Genomic DNA, 18,700 nt, shown 5'->3' with positions numbered 1-18,700 from the left:
GCAGCGGGATGAGGCGATGCTCTGCACACCCTGGAGATCTCCCTGTGCCTCCTCTCGCTTCCCGTGCCCGTCCCTTGTGGCCATAGTGTCAGGACAATAAATCTGTTGCAGGCAGCGGTGTCACTTGTCCAGTTTTTGGCAATGGTTTTGCCTTTTACCATTGTGAACTGGTGTCATTCTAAAACGTTAGCTCTGAGTTACAATTGCACCAGATTTTTCTGTTTGGGGTGGGAATTGGCCCATTCAGGCTAAAATAAGAACCAGCCACTTTGTTTTTCCTTTTACCAGGCTTGCTTTGAGGCTGTTCGGTTCAGACAACGGAGTCAATCTCTCTTGTCTCTTTGCCTGCCCTCTGCCCGTTCCCAGTTTGGCCGCTCATTTTACAGAACGGTTCCAGATCTCTGCAATTATTTTCTTGCCCTTAAAGATTTATTATGGACAAACTGTGATGTGTATTTAATGTGAGTATTGAGTAATTTGTAAGATTTGGGTTGTTTGGCCAATTATCCTTTCCCCAGCCAGGTTTTGTCTATACTCACAGTTGTTTCCGAATTAGCAGGGTTTTTTTTGGCGTATCTCTGTTGTGAGTCCCAGCAGAGGTTGTGTGAACAACTTTGTGTTGGCCTGTTCCCCTGAGATTAAGTTGCTTTAATTCAGATCGCTGTGTCCACATCACAGCGCGGTGTTACAAAATAAGCACTCTGCATTCTGGTCACACTTCTCCGAGGGGTGCCGGGAGCGAGCGGAGCGCTCGCATGGGATGAAGAATGTGGAGATTTGGGAGCAGGCACAATTGCAAGCAGCTGTGTCAATAGCGCAGCCGGGGGATGGCTTACCTTGGCCGTGCGCGGCGAGGGCAGGGAACGGCCCCTCGCACAGCCCTGCTTTGGTAACCTCCGGAGTGAAAAAAGAGAGGTCAATCCGAAGAGCATGTCAAGGACCGACACAGCATCTTTACAGATTTACAGCACAAGCAAACTGGAGACCTGGCCTGGTTTGCCACAGCTCGCTCCTGCGCAGTGCACCTGCTCCCGCAGGAACGCTGGGTTGGAAACGGGATTGTGAAGGACAGAATCACTGAAGGGCTGGGATGGCAGGGACCTCTGAGACTGCCAGAGCACCCTGCCCACGCGGGGTCAGCTGCAGCAGGGTGCCCGGGAGGACGCTGCTGAGCTCTGCTCTTGCCTGCACACGGGGTTATTTGCACTGCTGGATGTCACCAGAAAGCAATAAAATTTCAGGCTTGGGATGGAGTGAAATACGACCTCTTTTGTTGCCTCTGTGCCTTGTTTATTTTAAGTCAGGCATTTCCCAGAGCATGGTTGAGCCCCGCGGTCCTCAGGACGAGGAACGGAAGCAGACTCTGAATTTTGAGCGGAGTGGGTGTAGACATCTGGAGGACAGGCTGAACTGGGCAGAAATGTCTTTGGCCATTCCCTTAAATGCTTTGGTGTGGTGAGCGTTGGTTTGAGCTTGGTCAAACCCAGTTGGCAATTGGGACGGGTTATTGGGCACCCCATGTTTGCAGCACTAGGAACACATGAACTCTGCAATATCCAAGGCTGAGTTCATCCCAGGAGGAGGATGAAGGAGCAGAAGAGCTTCCTGAAAACATTCACTGCTGCAGAGAAACACGTGGCTGTATTTGACGAAGAACTCACTGTTACCGGTGCTGCCGTGGTGGTACCTGTTTTGAGCTGGGCAGCTAAATCAGCCATGGATTTATTGTTAGGGAAGTTTGCAGAGCCACCGAGTTTAGAGTCGGAGATAATCTGCCTCAAGGAGGATGAGCAGCATTTTTTTTTTTTCTTAGGGGAGAGAGAAATTGGGAAAAGATGAAGCACACAATGTCTCATGTAGGGTTTTTCATTATAGTGCAGGTTTTCTTGTTGGAGCTATGGCCGGTGTGGTTTTAACTCCTTTCTAGCAGTAGCGCTGCTGAAACTACTTCCATTAGGAAAGTGAACGCCAGCTGACAGGCAAGCCAGTGTAGATCATACTGTGAAGTTCCGATCATTTGACTGACCTTTGCACTTGTCCATCACCAGCTGCCTGTGCACGTGTGTGTCCCCCCCCCATTCATTGTCTCTTGGCGCTGCTGTCCTTAGGCCACCGCTTGGTTCAGGCCACTAGAACTGGGTTGCATGGCTCCCTTGTCCCCGTCGGCATTGACCACACCACTGCTCCCATGGGACATGCTCCTCTGGCGAGGAAGACAAAGTGAGCATCCAGTTTCCAGCGTCCCATCCCTGTAGGCCGACTTGCGCAGACCCCGAGGAGGAGGGCTCTGGCCCCCTGCCCCACAGCGACCACCACGGCAGCGCTGAGTTCCCAGTCCCGCGGGAGCTGGGAGTCCCAGTCCGTGCTGCCGGTGGGCTGTGGCGTGGGCTGCGGCGTGGGCTGTGGCGTGGGCTGTGGTGTGGGCTGTGCCGCGGGCTGCGGCGTGGCGGGCTCGGCGGGCCATGGGCGCGGGAGGGCTCGTGGGCAGCGCGGTGCCGTCCGTCCCTCGCCCGCGCTGGCGCGTGCGGAGCCGGTCGCCCGGTGCTGCCTCTGTTTGCCCAGCCGTGAAGCGGGACCCGTCCACCCCCAGCTTGCGTTTCAGTGGCGATTAAAACTATTAAAACAAATGGGGTTTGGGCTAAGAGCTGTTATCGGTTTGAGGAAATAATTTTCCTACTGGAGATTCCTGTTGTTTCCTGCCCTGTGCGTCAGGCAGACGGTGCTCCCGGCGGTGCCGGCCGCTCGCTGGGAAAACCACCCAAAGCGGGGCCGCCGCTCCCGCCGCCGCCCGGCGAGGACCGGGGGGGGGGGGCGGCTCCTGCCCGGCCCTGCCCGGCCCCGGGGCGGTGCGGGGGCGGTGCTGACACCCCGCTCGTTAGCATAGGGCCGGCCCGCGGGCGGCGGCGATGGCCGAGCCGGGCTGCTCGCCCGCCCGCGCCGCTGGCCCGCGCCCTGCCGCCATGAGGCGGCCCTAGAGCGCGGCGCCGGGGGGATGAAGCGGGACTCGACCTGCATGGAAGGTGAGCGGGCACCGGCGCCTTTGTGCGGGGAACGGCCGCCAGCGCGGCCCCCGGGGAGGCGGCCCGTCCCAGCGCCCGGAGCGGCGGGGCCGGACCGCGACGCGGACCCGCACCGGGACGGGGACCCGCCCCGGGGCTGCGGGAGGGAACCGGCCGTGAAGGGTTTTCTGCTTTCTCTCCTTTTTCGCGGCGTGCGGGGCCGGGCGGCGTGCGGGGCCGGGCGGCTCAGCCTTCAGCTGCCGGCGGGATTATGCAATTTTTTTTAAAAAAAAAAAAAAAAAAGGTGGGGTATTAGTTTGTTTTGGGGCTTAATTTGTTTATATTTTAAACTTCCTAATCCCTTTGACCATCTGGAGGAGCTTTTTTTAGTATCGTTAATTATTGATAGTATCGGGGTCATGTAGGCACTTGATAACGCAGCTCCATCTCTCCTGGGACTAATACTAGTTCACAGATATTTTCCAGCTTCCCCCCCCCCAACCCCCCCTCCCATGATTGAAGACAGTGGCAAAGCTCCCCTTCAGAACAAGGGAGAAATATTTAAGGCAAGCACATTGCATGTTTGGGTAACACGCATTTTGAAAAGTCATTATTTTCAGTTGTGCCTAGGCCCTGCCTCCTCGCAGGGGGCTGGGGGGGGTGTGTGTGTGTGTGCTGGGGCTTTAATCTTACGTTTTCTTAATTCTGCATCGTTCTCTGTCGTTGCATATCTAGGCAATTTAAATAGATAGGTCCAAGAGAATTATTTTTAGGGAGGCAAGTCGGCTTTTAATCTTACTGCTTTGTAATGTACCAGTTTTTTTTTTTTAAATAGAGCCTAAACCAGGTCTGAATTCGGAGCGTATGGCCATGCTGGAGCAAGGGCAGGGGACCGTGCAAAAACCTTTATTTTTCTTAAATTGGATTAGAGAAAGTTGATCGCTCGGGAGAGTGACTGTTCACGGGGAGCGGGTCTGTGAGCCGGGTGAGGGCGGGCAGGCGGTGGGGACCCCCGTGTCCCCCCGTGCCCCCCCAGCAGCTGCCAGAGCCGCTGGGCTCTCGGGGGCACATTTTGGCGCAGTGGCTTTTGTTCCAAACTCTTTGTGCAACAACTGGCTGGAGTGAAGGATCAGGCCCTGTCCCCGTCCCCCCTGTGCCGCACAATGGAGCGGGGCCAGGGGCTGGCAGCGTCCCTTGTCCCCGGGCCCGCTGCTGCAGGTCCCGCAGGACGTGGGTGCTGGGGGGCTCCCGGCCCCTCCGGGAGAAGTTCCATTTCCCAGATGAGTTTTTGATATGCAAATGGTGGTGGGTCCCAGCCCGCCGCAGGGAAGGGTGATGGGTTTCATCAGCTGCACACTCTTGATTTATACCTACATGAAAAAGAGCAACCGATGAGTTTTGTTTTTTTTTTTTTAATGAAGGTTTTCTTTTCACTGAACTCTTCTTTGGCAGACACAAAATCGGTGTGGGATAAGATTGGGAGTTTTGGATTTAATTCCTGGAAAGAGAGCAAAGCTGAGATGTGCTGGCCATTTCTCTGTCGCAGCGTTTCTCTTTTCTTTTCAACACCCGGTTGGTGCTTTTCAGAACGCAGCCATGCTCTCTGGGGCTCTGTAGGCAGAACATCTTTCTACAGTACAGAGAATAAGGTTGCAGCAGCCTCTTTTTTTTTTTTCTTTTTTTTTTTTGTTTTTAAAGGACTTGAGGAGGCTTGTCCATTTAAATTAACCTTTATCCCAGCTGGGCACACAAATGTTTTTGTTTTAGTTCACAGAGGGTTAATTCTATTCAGGCCCTGGCCATGGCCGGCCTGATCCGGGCAGCACAATCTGCTCTTTGAGCCTGGCCTGGCCGGGCAGGACGTGGTGCCTTCGCCCCCATCCAGTGTGGGGCTGGGACCCCCATGGCGGGGAGTGGGGGAGCAGGGCGCCCCGGCCCATTGTGTGCCCGGCCACGGGCTCGGCCGCCCAGCTCGCCGCTGGCCCGGGGAGGGGCCGCCCAACGGAAAATTTAATCCCTGTGTTCATCGATTATAAGTTGAAGAAAAGCCCCTTAAGCGAAGGCGGCTGGTTTTGGGGGGTGGGCTTGCTCAGACAATGCAGCGCTCGGTGGCACAGGGGGAGTCACCCCAGTTCTCTGCTGGATTTAACAAGATGGTTTCTTGGAACTAAACATTGACAATGAAAAAAATCGTTAGGAAAGATAAGGGGGGGGGAAGAAGCCTTTAAGAGGTTTGTTTGTGTTTGAGGCATCATCAGAGGCGAGAGGCAGCGGGATTTGGTTAGGATTTAAGTAACACATGTGTGAGATCTCCCCCCCCAACCCAACCCCGCTCCCCCTCCCCAAACAGCTGGTATTCAGCAGCTTGAGATTTAAACCCAGCTAAAGGCTCCTGCGGGGTGTGTGAGACAGGGTGAGTTAATCACGAAGCAAATAAATGATACACAGTTGAAAAGATGTTAAATACATTAATGAATTGCGGTGCTGAGTGTCATCTGTAAGCTCTTTTTGTCAGCTGCAAAAGATTTTCTTAGCTGTAAATCATGTTCTGTTGTATAAATGGGAAGTTTTGCAAACTGCAGCTTTCTGCGTCCTCCCTCTCGCTTTCCAGCAGGATGGAATCCCAGCACCGAGGGTTTGTGCCTTCACTTCTGCCCTCGCTCTAGGAAATAAAGTCTTTGTTTCTGCGCCGTTATAAAGCACCGATGTTGGAAGTAGCGCGAGCTGGCTGCATGGACGCTTGGGCTTGTTTCCGAGGTTAATCTCTCGCAGGGCGCTGTAGGTGCATCTGCCAGGTGGGTGCGATCCTTCTCACAGCTGAGGGAGCTGCTGGGACGAAGCCAGCGCCTGGTCGTCCACCCCCCCTGGCCCGTGGCCGTGCTGCCCTCGGCCACCGCTCACTGTGGAGGGCGGGCGCCCGTGGGAGTGACACAGGTGGGAGCGGTGACAGAGGCTCGCTGCGGGACGGATGGGTGTCCCCATACTTTAATTTACTTGCTACGTATTTTATATGCTTATTCATGCGCTTTAGTGTTTTCTGTACGTGTCTTTGCCGCGTGCTTCAGCAGGTTTGAAGGTGTTTCCTTTTGGAAATTCATAAGAATTTTCTTTTTAAAATTATCAAGACTACTTCCGCTGAGGGGAAAAATAAGTCTTTCAAGAATTAAGTGTGTTGCTTCTACTGTTTGCCTGATAAAACATAGACAAGTAGAGATTTCTTCTCTATCTCGCACCATCTTCTGTGACTCTTGTGTAACATCATCATATTCTTGGAGAATTTACATTGTATTAAAATGTGGTATGAAACCTACCATGACCTTTGAAAACAATACGGCCTTTAATGTGGCTTCGGGGAGGGGTTAGCGAGGGAGTAGCCATAAAAATCTTCAGGGTTCAAGATGAGGTTGAGATTTTTGTGAGTGCTTTTGTCGTAGCAGCAACTGTTTGATTTAGTGGCCCCTGCTACAATGGGTTGTGAGAACAAAGCCAGAATATCCCGTGTATGAGTTCGTTAAATGTAAGACATTTAAAATGTCTTATCGGGAAAATTTGGGGGGGGGGGGAGGAGGCTTCCTCAGGCCTCTCTCTGAAATAAAACATGTGCAAGGTATTTGGGGGGAAAAAAAAAAAAAAAAACTTCTTATCAATTGCTTTGTTTCCTAATCTGCGTTGTCTTGTATGGCTTTTGAAACCAGAGGGATCACTGAGATGAGAGTGACAGAGCCAGAGCTGCTTGCTTTGAGATTATTATGCTTACTATGTGGTTCGATATTCTAGTGAAACTTCAAGGTTAAGGGGGTTCAGAGCACCCCCAGTGCAAAACTGCTTTAAATTTGCTTGTGCTTTACCATTTCTGTAAAGTTTGCTGCGATTCCACCCCGGCTGTCCCAGCGTTCGCCTACACAAGGCACTTGCATTAAGTAGGGTGAAAAATAGCAAAGGTCAGGAGCCAACGAACCCCTGGGCCACAGCGGGAGCGTCCCGGGCCTGCGCACGGTTCCTACGGGGCTTTTTTAAACCTCTCAAACCCTGAGACTTCCTGTAGGTAATTATTTTTCATCTCCCAGTTTTGTTTGAGCAGCAGTTTACGGGGTGTAGGGGCACCTCTCTGGTCCTTGGAGGTCTGTGTCTTTGTTCCCGGTGTGTGCCGCTCTTCTACCGTGAATTCTAATCTGGAAGTGCACCCAATTAACAGTTTCTGCGGGGAGGCATGTGCAGTTATTGTGGCAATGGGGCCATTCACACTGCCTCGCCATCACCCTGCTCGCGGGGAGATGGGGAAGGATTCTGATTCCTCCTCCCTTTCATCATCCCGGCTCCCCGTGTTTGCCGGGCCACGGCCCTCCCTGTTCTTCCCGCAACAAAAAAAGCTGTGCCTGGAAATGAGCCCTCATTTCTACTGGGGGCTGTCGGAGTGTTGGGGTGAGGAGGGAGCCCTGGCATCCCTGTGGGATGCTGCTGTGGGATAGGGTGATGCTGCCGCGACACACCGTCGCCCCTCTGCCTGATGCCATGTGTATAAGCTGGTCCTTTCCCAGCTCCCCGGTTCCGCCCCGGCAGCAAGAGCTGACCCCGGGATCCCCCAGCGCCTGCGATTTATGGCACGGCTGGGGGGGCTGAGGCTGAGCTGAGCCCTGCAGATAGAGGACTCCTCTGTCCCAGGCTAATCCCTGGCCCCTCCCGGCCTTATCAGATGGCTGAGGGTGGAGATTATGCAACTGGCGACTACAAAGTCATGTTTAGCTGCTTCCCTTCGGCGAGATGCCCAGATACCCCCGCGATAGCCCCGTCCTGAGGGGTACTAGCATTCCTGTGGGGCTGCGCGGAGCACATACCTGAGGTGGTCTGTCCTGTAAAACTGGGAATGTTTTGGCGCGGTGATGACACCATGACCGTTTCTTTAGTTAAAGTTTGTGTTTCCTTTATTCATCCCTTTTATTTTAAGGTTTTAGAATAATCGCAGTGAAATTTGCACAGCATGCAAATTTGCACTTTTCTGCATTAGCAAACCTTTTAAAGATTAATACAGATTGCTTATGGTTTCTACTGAGTTTAAACCGTGGAGAAAGCTGCTTGGGAATAACAGCAGCTGGTTTAGATTTTTACTTGGCTTGTGTAACTGAAAACCGGTTTAATTTCTGATCCTAATCCGTTTGGCTCCTTTATTTCAAGTGTGTTCGCGTGCTCTCCAGTAGTAAGAGGCTACACACTGGTTTGTCAGGTTGCTTAGGCTTTATGGAGATCGGAGGGGACTTCACTGTGACCTCTACCCCCTGCCGCTCCAAAAATCCTGTAGATAAGAACACCTTTGTCTCAGAAAACTCCCTGGGCAAATCCAAGTGACGAAAACCAGGCTCATGTTGTCTTGCTGGAGTGAGTTGGAACCAGCTCATCGTCCCCAGCCGGGCGCTCTGGAGGTTGGGTTTCTCCGAGGTCTGTGTCATTTCCCTGGATGATACAAAAATGGGAACAAGAAGTGCACTTCTGTGGCCCTGTCTAGTCTGACTTTTCGGTGACTCGTGGCAGTGCGTGGCATGTTATAAATGAGAGAACCTCGCAGTGCAGAGAGGGGAGCCCTGGACGGGGCAGCAGGGGGTTGCTGGGGAGGCATGGGGGGGTCACACCAGGCTGGGTGCGGGCTGGTGTCCTTGGGGTCTGCCCAGCTCCCTGCACCCAGCTGCTTCCTCCTGACCCCCTCCGGCTGGGTTATCTTTTTGGGAGTAATTGTGTCAGATGGTTTCTCTGTTTTGAATTTGTGCTCTTCTTTTCCTCCTTCTTGCTTTTCAAGGTTTTTTTTTTTTATTATTATTATTTCATTTCCTTATACTGTCTCCTTGATTTCTCTGACCAGGCCTGTCTGTCTCTCCCTTCCCTTAGTGCCCTCTCCCCGCCTCTCGTTATTCACCTTCTCAGCCACTTTCCTTTACCCATTGAGACCTGTCATCTCTGACACGGTGTGACCCTCTGCCGCCCAGGCCGAGCGTCGCTGTGATTCCCTCCTTGCCTGGACAGGTCACCGTTGTGTCCGCTCGGGTGCCATCCGGAAGGAGCCTGTGTCCCTGCTGGGGTGTGAAGGTGCCACGTGGGTCACTCTCTTCTGCCCTGTCACCTGGACGCACCTAAAGGAGTGCTGGCCCTCGAGTGCCTTCACTCTCCAGCTCACGGACGTCTCAGAGGAGCAGAAAAGCCACTCTGGCTGCTCTCCTTGCCGGTGGCCCAAAACGCCATGTGGTCTGGGCTATCCCACCTTCCCCTTCCCATGGGACAACCTCAACCGCTTTCTGGTGTCTCCCCCATGCCCTGCCGCATGCTCCCGATTTCTCCAGTCGTAGCCATCGTGTGAGCTCCTGTAGCAGAGAAGTTTCTCCTCTGCGTTGTGAACAGTTGGGCCATGGAGGAGTAACTCCCCGCGCAGCACAGCCTGCATCCCCAGGGCCGGTCCTGGAAAGCTACTTGTGCCTCCCAAGCAGCTTATCTGTAACTAAGCGTGATTAAATACATGTATCATACAAACTCCATAGGGAAATGACAGAGACACGGAAGTTAGACTCTGGGTACCGGGGGCTTGCAGGGAACAGCCTGCAGCATCCGTCCCCAGGGAGCTGCAGAGAACTGTGGCCACCTCCCGGATGCGTATTTCTGCCTGTCGGAGGTTGCATGGTTGTGGGTTCAAGCCAAGAAATACCGGAAACAATCTGGTTTAACCGGCATCCCTAGGAAATGCGTGTCAGTGAATGGCAGCAGTGTGGTTCCTTGAGTCCTGTTGCTCTGAACCAAAGCGATGCCCTTTCTGTTCCTCGGTGCCTCTGCCTCACTCGGCCAGGGTGACCTGGTCATCTGGGTAACGATTATTTGACACTCGGGAGAGCAAGCCCATGAAGTGTACTGCAGATTTGGGTGTACTTGAGTAGTGCCCGTCGTTGAAGCGCAGCTCTGCAGCGCTCGGGCTGTGGATGGGTTGAGGCGCTGGGGGGGAGGCAGATCGCCCTGGCGTGCGGGGGGTTAAGCTCTTCGGCTGCTCTAAACATCTGCTGCAGGAAAAGCCGCTGGTGCTGGTGCGACTTGCTGGCGTTATCTGCGGTGTAGCTGTCTGTCGGTGTGAGGCCGAGGCCTCCCTGCAGATGCAAGGCAATGGGGACCCACCTGGGCTCACTGCCTGGCTCTCTTCAGCCAGAACTTACTTCTTCCTTTCCGTTTGACTCCCGTGCCTGCGGAGATCACTGCCTGCTCATGGGTCCTGGCTGAGCTGCGCGTTGTCCCTGCGCTGTCTCAGGGGCAATGATAGAGCCTTACAATTTAATCTGCCAGGTCCTGTTGCTGGGAGTCCTACAACTTACATCTTTAGCCATCCAAAGGTCTTTCCAAGATTTAGAAAAGGAACAGTAAAATCACATTATTGTGGCTTAACTGTAGAGTTGTTTCTGTAATAACGAATAACATCATTCATTTGGGTTCTGGGGGTTTACTTGTGCCGTGAGGCTTTTCCGGAGCCGCAGGAGGAAGCGAGGAGGTGGCCGGGTCTCTCTGTCTGCCCCAGGAATACATAAGGTGTGACAGTGTTTTCTGTTCGTTGGTGTCTGCCCAGCACGGTTTCCATATTCGCACACCCTGGTCTGTGTGGTTGAGGCACTTCAGACCCTTTTTCCCCTCGGGGTTTCCGTTCCTCTCTGCTAAGGACAGCATGAAGTTGGATGGAGGCTGCTGAAGAGAGCCAGGCTCTTGCCCTTGCTCCGGCAGTCCTGTCCCGGCGCTGGGAGAGATGGAGCCTCCCCTTGCAGCCATCCTCCAGTGATGGACCCGCACCAGCCCGGCAGCTGGATGCCTCTTTGTCAAACCTTACAGAAACTCCAGGGTTTTCCTCCTGCGTGCCCATGGTGGGTGCTGGCACCACCCGGCACTGAGATCAATGTTCAGAGAAAAGCCTGTATATTGGGAACAAACTGCTCGTGCCACACTGATGAGGACACATCATCCAATTCCTTGCTCTCATCTCTGTTCTTCGTTAAGGGAATACATAAGGTGGTGCCAGGGAAGCTGCTCGGGGACTCGTTTGGCCCTGGTGGTGGGTTTGACCTCCTGCCCATGGAAGGAGGAGACCCTGTTTGATGGCAGAGGCAGGGATTGCAGCAACGTGGCCTCTAATAGCTATAACATGAGCTCTTTGCGATCAAAACAGTGCTTCGCTTCACAAACTAATTCCATTTCTGATAAATTGTGTGACTAAGGGCATTTCTAAGAGGCTGTTTTTTAAGAAAACTTGTTTCTGGACTTGATATCTTATGAGTATGTTGAATTGAAATAACTTTATTGGTGGTTGTGGAGCTGGATTTGTGCTGGGCTGTGTCAGGCTGCTGGCACTGGTGCTTGTGCCACATCCATCCAGCAGGCCATGGGGTGACGAGACTTTCCCAGTCCCCTTGGGAGAGTTCCCGATCGCTCGGTGAAGCTGATCTGCTGACCGCAAAGCCTTTCTCTTCTCTCGCAGATGAGCGGGTGGATCAGCGAACCTGCCTGATCTGCGGGGACAGAGCGACGGGGCTGCACTATGGGATCATCTCCTGCGAGGGCTGCAAGGGGTTCTTCAAAAGGAGCATCTGCAACAAGCGGGTTTACAGATGCAGCCGAGACAAGAACTGCGTCATGTCACGCAAACAGCGCAACAGATGCCAGTACTGCCGGCTGCTCAAATGCCTCCAGATGGGCATGAACCGAAAAGGTAAGGAGAAGTGAGTTTTTTACTGGTGGGGGAGCAGATTGGGGCCGGTGTCAGCAGTGGGTGCTACCCTTCCTCAGCTGCCGTCTTGTTCTGCAGTTCTGCCTCCCAAATTCTTGATGAGAAAAAGTGAAGCTTCAGCAAATGGATAAAAAATTCTTCCTCAACTACTTTGTTAGTGTATTGGAGGAAAAATCTGTGTGAATTGAAAGCACGTATAAGTATTTGGAGAACTGATCATTGTGATTCCTGTTTTCAGGGAAGGTAACAGTTTGTTACTGTCCTTCCTGGCGGATCTGTCCCCGCATTTATCCCGAGTGAGGCGGTCACTATTTCTGTGCTTCACTTTACTGATGGGGCAAAAATGCGTGCATTTAAATAGGCTTTTAAAGTCCCAGGAGCTCTCATCAGGCTCTACCTGTTTGTTGTCATGGGAGCTTAGACTCACAGCTGTTGCCCAGTGATAAGGTGCGAGGATCTTCCCTTAGTGCCCGGCTCCAGATGATGGCGCTGGCTCCTGGCAGCGCCGTGTGGAGCTGGGGAATGCTGGAGGTGGTTTTGCCAGGTACCAGGTCACTGAGGAGACAAGTGTGACCTGGGTTAGGGACAGATACCCCTTATTCCCCACATGTGCAGGGGTGATGAAATGCTACGCTATCATCTCCAGGATGGAAAGTCGTAAGTAGCTCAGAAACTAACAATAAAAAAACAGACTGGGATTTATTTCAGTGTCATATCCCTACTCTTCACTCCAATCTTTTGACTTCTTAATCTCTGGAAATGTTGTTGCCCATTAAAAGCAGAGATTTCTTGGTTCAGTGTCAGCAGACAGGAGTCTGTGCAGAAGCGGGTGCTGCTGTAGCTCCGGGGCTGCTCGGGCTCCCCCCAGGCATGCAGTGATGGCGAGGGGGACCCTGCCTGGCCACGCGAACCAAAGCGTCATCTCATGTACTTTAAATGCAGCTATTGATGCCTTTAGTGTCATCACTCATAGGAAAGCCGCCTGTCCAAAGCACTAAAACTTCCATAAATTTACAGTAAATCCACCAGGATCTTCCTTAGAAACCTTATCCTGGGGTTAAGAGGGGAAGCTTACCTGCTGGCCGCTTGGATTACAAATACTCTGGGGGAGGTTTATGTGATGGGGAGGCAGGCTAGTGCCTGGTGATCTTTTACCCAAAGGGTGTAGTTCTGGTGACCAGGAGCGCTGTTGGGGTTCATTTATTCTTTCAAGTGTCTGCGGTGGGATTCTGCAGTGGGGCAGCTCAGGGCTCTATCAGCTGGGGCAACCTCCTGAACAGAGGGTGTAGAGAGTTGTGGGTCAGTCTCTTGTCCCAAGGAACAGGCGATGGGACAAGAGGAAATGGCCTCAAGTTGCGTCAGGGGAGGTTTAGATTGGAAATTAGGAAAAATTTCTACACTGAAAGGGTTATCGACCACTTGGAAGAGGCTGCCCAGGGAAGTGGTGGGACCGCCATCCCTGGAGGGATTTAAAAGCCGGGCAGACGTGGTGCTGGGGGACACGGGTCAGTGGTGTTTGGGCAGCGTTGGGTGGACAGTTGGACTCGATGGTCTGAAAGGTCCCTTCAGCCCAGACCATTCTGTGAGTCTGAGTTACGGCCCTTTCCCGGCCCTTTCCCGGCCCTTTCCCGGCCCTTTCCCGGCCCTTTCCCGGCCCTTTCCCGGCCCTTTCCCGGCCCTTTCCCGGCCCTTTCCCGGCCGCCCGTGGCTCACCCGCGGGGGCACAGCGCCACCTGCCGGCCCGACCGGCCGCCGCCGCCCCCGGCTCTTCCCGGCCCCCCGGGCCCGCCCCCGCCGGTGGGAGCCAGCGGGCCCGGCGCGCTGCGGGGCTCCCTGCGGCTGGCCGTGATGGCAGCTCTCGTTAGTGTAGCGGGGTGTGCGTTTGGGGGAGGCGCGGAGCTGACATCGGAAGGAAAACCAGCTTTGAGGAGAGGTTGTGTCGTGCAGGCGGTACCAGGACGGCTCTTCTGGGGGGGGGGGGGGGTGTGTGTTAGAACCACCCAGGTCTCTTGAAGCCTTTTGTGATGAACCAGCGACAAAAACATCGCTACTTTTGTTGCGGATCCTGGCTAGGTCATGCAACCAGCAAGACTTCCAAAAAAACCCCATTTAAGCGAAGCATCTTGAGCGTGGTGCGATGTGGGAGAGCAGGGCACGGTGCTGGTCCACGCTGGCTCTGCTCCCCGCAGCAGAACGTGCGTCTGGCTCTGATACCCAAGTCAGGTACCGCAGCAGATGGAAGTATTGCCAAGAACCTCCCTGCTGTGGGGGTTTTGCTTCTGTTTAAGCCAGGAATGGTTGTAAGAGTTTGCAAAAATAAACAAAGTCGGTTGGCATCCCGTAAATCTTGCTGTGGGATGCTGTGCCCGGGGGGTCCGGCAGCCTGGGGAGCGGGAGTCACTGGCCAGCAGAGAACTGCTGTGGCACCAGTAACTGCATCAAGAGTAACGGGGTTCCTTTAACCCCCAGATGCTGGAAAATGTCAGCATCTTAAAATAGCATGCCTGAGCTTGGGTAAGGCCTTGGGTAGAGCTGTGGTTTGAATGGCTCCTGCTGCTCTTGGGACGTGCTGAACCACAGACTGATCTCAACAGGGACGTGAAAGCTTTTACCTGGTTTGGGTCCGGAGTTGGGGCAAAGCACTGCCCGCAGCAGTGCAGGGCCGACCCTGCCGCTCTGAAGCCAGTGCCTCAAACCAGCGCAGCTGGGAGCACGGCTCCGCGGGCAACGGGGCAGAGCTACTGCCCTGCTTGTGGGCAAGGCAGGAGCCACCCGAGCATAAAGACCGGCCTGGTGACAGCCAACATCATCTCCATGGTTAAGAAAAACCGTAAACTCCACAGAGGCAGGTTTGCCAAGGGATTCTGTAAAACAATGCGGACGTAGAAAAGGAAGATGTAAGCTGATGTCAGCTAATGTCTGCTCCAATACACTTTGAAATCAAAAGACAAATTTATGCCCATGGCTTGAAATGGGAAAGCTGAGAAGCTTTCTGAATCACAATTAGCAATAAAATATTTTGGAAAACTAGAGAAATTTTCCGCAAATTGGAAAACTGTTAATGTAGTTCCATTAAGTTTAAAAAAAAAAAAAAAATGAAGGGAGTAACAGAGAGCTAACCATGGTGGGTTACTTTTACATCATCACGTTTTTTTAATGAGGAACTAATATTTTCTGGAAAGACCTTTCATAGAAAATAAACAGCCTTGTTTGTTAAAATGAGTTTGTTGTTTTGCTGTATCTTAAAAGATTTGCGTGATGTAAAGGCGAACAGTAATGGTTTTATATCCTGTGTTCGAGGCTTCTCCAGTGTGTTTAAATGAACGCTATCTGGCATTTTAAATAAAAATACTTGCTGGGCTATGGAGGTGGCAGCCTTTGCATTAGGAGGATTAAAACCGTATTGCTGATCTCGTAACGCGCTGTAAGGTGCCGTGGGGATCGCTGTGCTGGTGAGCTGTAAATGGTCAGGACAGCTTTGTGGGGTGATTTGCATGGCTCGGCTCACTGGTGAGGACTCAGGAAAAGGCAGGTTGTGTCCCAGCCTGTGCGTGGCTCTGCCGTGCCGCCAGTGCCGTGGGTGATGCCCGCGCTGCCAGCACAGCACCGAGGCGGATGGGGGTGACTGGAGCTGAGGGCATCTCAACTCCAGCAGCAGTGTGGCTCTCCTGCTACACAATTTTTTCCCTAAAAATTTAGTGTGATTTTTTTTTTTTTTCTGTTTCTGGAGGGCGGGCAGCAGCCCGGTGTGCGGCACAGGGTGAGGCCGGCTGGCAGCAGCAAGGTCACGGCGCAGCTGGGGAGAGCCCGCTGCCAAGTCTGTCCAGGTCGTGGTGGGAAAGAGATTGGGACCCGATAAACAGGGGGACCCAGCCCGGGAGAGGAGGCGTGCGAGGAGCAGGGCTGCTCCTCCAACCTGCCGGCGTCCGCAGGGCTGCCCTGCCAGGAAAGAGAAAAGCAGAGGGAAGAGGAAGGTGGAGAAGCAGCTCTGAGATAATCCCCTTAATTGGACTTCACCGAAGCTCCCTGGAAGTTGTTTAAAGAGCCTTAAAAATGCAGCTGCCATATTGAGAAACTAGGCTGCCCTGCTGAAACAGAACTGCATGCTGGGTTTAGTAACTCAGGTGCTAAACTTCACATGCAACTGGCTGGGTCAAACATCTCCCTCCATTTTCCGTGGTAGCTGCAGGAGACCCAGCCCACGGAAGCGGCAGTGGTGTGGGTAGTCCCCAGGGAAGTGCTCTGTCTGTGGCTGTCAGCAGCGTGGGCTCCGGGGGTCTCTCTGGCTCGTGGTGGTTCAGGGCTGCCTGCAACGGAGGTAGAAACGCCAGCATTTGCATTCCATTTTCTAGCAGCCGTGGGTATTCACTTCTGGAGGTGAAGTACATTTGCTTTCTGTGTGCCATCTCTCAAATTATCCTGGAATTAATTATGGTAAAGGATTGCTATTCCTTCATTACCTGTCACTATGGGATCACATGAAGAAATACTGAACTCCCTGAGTGACGCTTGTAGCCCCAGCGATGGGCTTGTGCCCTTTGGGCTGAGGATGGTGGTGCGTGCTGCTCGCGCTCCCCGGTGCCCTGGGAAGCACCGGGGGTTTCTGTGTAAACTGCTTTGATGAACAAAACGAATCTTTAAAGATATAAATATTTTTTTCAAAATAGTAGATACCTTCTTGTGTATTTCTGGACTAGCGAACAGTAGTGTTCCTCACCAAGGTTTGGATGTTCTCTTTCAGCAATCAGAGAGGATGGCATGCCAGGAGGCAGAAACAAAAGCATCGGACCTGTCCAGGTGAGCATGTCCAACCGTCTCTCCAGGGATCCCTCCAGCCTTTGCTCTCACCCCAGGGGGTGCTGGGCTTGTGCCGCGGCAGCAGCTCGGTGGGGAATGGCGACGGGGGTTTGTTTGACCGAGCCTTTCCCAGCCCCACCTATGCCTTCTGCCAGCGTCGTGGGGCTTTGACTCTCTGCAAGTGTTAGAAACACATCTACAACAGTAGATTTGTATGTAAAGCTGGTGCTTGCTTGACCCCGAGGGGACCGGGCGCAGTCCCCGGGTGCCTGCGTGAGCACAGGGCAGTCCCCGGCCCCCGCGGCACTGCCCTTTGGGAGCGGCACAAGGACGTCCGTCCCTCCGCAGCACCCAGTAAATCTCACGGCTGCCTGCTGCGGGCCCTGCAGTCCTGCGAGCAGGGCACCCAGTAAACATCTGGCTGATTGATGGCGCAGCTTGTCTGGAGATGTCTTGTAAAGCGCGAGGTAATTCAGCACAACAGCTTGTACTGCACGCCTGAGAAATGATGGCCATTTTCAGCTCACTTCTAGAAAAGAGGTCATTTAAAAGTTTACTATTTATTTTAATAAAATAGAAATAACACTGAAAGCTTTTTCTGTGGCTGTCTGTGCCTATGAAGAGACTACTCAAACCGAACGCAAACCGGAGAAGCCCAGCAGCCAGGTGCCCTGTGGGGGAGGGAGGAAAAGGCAGGAGCTGGGCGGCGCGGCCGTGCTGCAGTCGGCGTCAGGGAGCGCCTAGCTCAAACAGGAATGTCTCTTAGTAATGATAGAACGCTTTCTGCCATTTGCAAACATCTTATTTATAACGCATTAGTTGCTGATTCTTAAAGCCTGCCTATCAAGGAAAAACAAACATTTCATTTCTGGCCAGGTAGCAATTTTTGCTGCCTCTCCGAGCAGTGTAGCCGTAGCAAACCAGCAGCCTTTGCTGGCCAGCGCGGGCCCTCGCCCACCTGAGACCTGGGCGATGGGTCAGCGCTGGTCCGTAGCTCATGCCGTGGGCTCCCTCTCCTGGGGTGAGACTGTCCAGCCATTGTGCTCTTCGGATTCTGTGAGGGTAAGCTTCCGGAGCTTCTCTGGGCTTTCGCAAGACTGGAATAAACTGTCTGGGCAATGTTTGGCTCTTGAAAATGATGTTCAGAGTTCACTTCACTTTCTTGCAGCACTTTAACTCCAGGTCTTTCAATATTTTGTGACAGTCTTGCTGAGGGACGTGCACAGAATTAGGGGGGAAAAAAAAGCACAAAACCAATTACGTTGCATTTTCCCCACTATGAATCCAACACTTTTCCAGGAGCATACCTAGCTCTTTCTTGAAACTCTATACTTAAGGGAACTTCATTTTTTTTTTTATTTTAGTCCATTTTAACTTCATATCTGTTATTCTATAATTCCTGTTTTAAGTATTAGGTGCTTGATTTCTTCTTTAGGTGCCACCTCATTCTTATCTGGGGAAAAATAGTGAACAATGATTCCCTGTAAACATTTTTTTTATATGTGTCACCTTGCCTCTCTCAATTGCTTTATCAAACCAGAGCCCACTGCACCTTCCGTTTGCCTGTGCCTCTCCCGAGTACTGAGTGATGTTCCCCATGAACTGGCCTCAATTACTCCCAGGTTTTTCACTGTGTGACAGCGTCTGATTTACGGCTGGTGGCTGCGAGTGTTTGACATCATCTTCTCATGTGTCCGTTTCTGTCTGCTGTGCTATCGTCACTTGTACTGCAGGCACTGGAGGTCACCACGATTAGCTGTAAACAGAATTTTTCATGTGCGTTTTTCAATGTAAAGGAAAGGTGCGGTACCCGCAGGAATGGCAAAGCGTTTCTCCTGCTGCGGGGTGATTTTGGCTCTGCTGGATGTGGCTGTACAGCCAAAGTGTCCGTGGACTGAGGCTCTGCCTTATTTCTGTTCTCAGCTGAAGTAACGATAATGGTCCTGTATTTGACAGATATCAGAGGAAGAGATTGAGAGAATTATGTCTGGGCAAGAATTTGAGGGAGAGGCAAACATGTCATGGAGCAACAACGGAGACAGTGACCATAGTTCCCCTGGAAATGGAGTTTCTGAGAGCAACCAGCCTTCACCCGTTTCTACTCCGTCTTCAAGGTGGGAATGGCCTCTGGAGGAATTTCATATTGCAGTGATCTTGTCTGTCTTGTCCT

The 18,700-nt window shown here is 52.7% G+C and overlaps 1 protein-coding gene across 7 annotated transcripts in view; it reads left to right on the top strand.

The window, feature by feature from the left end:
* The window catches only part of NR6A1 (nuclear receptor subfamily 6 group A member 1), a 91,336-nt gene that overhangs the window by 56,709 nt on the left and 15,927 nt on the right, over positions 1 to 18,700 (top strand). For 6 of the 7 annotated variants that reach the window (XM_054220476.1, XM_054220474.1, XM_054220475.1 and 3 more), the window contains 3 exons: positions 11,485 to 11,715; positions 16,475 to 16,530; positions 18,487 to 18,644. In XM_054220476.1, coding sequence (XP_054076451.1) covers positions 11,485 to 11,715; positions 16,475 to 16,530; positions 18,487 to 18,644 — 445 coding nt within the window. Of the gene's footprint in view, positions 1 to 2,897; positions 3,021 to 11,484; positions 11,716 to 16,474; positions 16,531 to 18,486; positions 18,645 to 18,700 lie in introns of those variants that run through there. The other variant, XM_054220478.1, reaches the window with a different exon arrangement.

Source organism: Rissa tridactyla, chromosome 14, assembly GCF_028500815.1.
Source record: "Rissa tridactyla isolate bRisTri1 chromosome 14, bRisTri1.patW.cur.20221130, whole genome shotgun sequence".
NCBI classification, from domain to species: Eukaryota; Metazoa; Chordata; class Aves; order Charadriiformes; family Laridae; genus Rissa; species Rissa tridactyla.
This window is presented reverse-complemented; position numbering and strand designations above follow the sequence as displayed.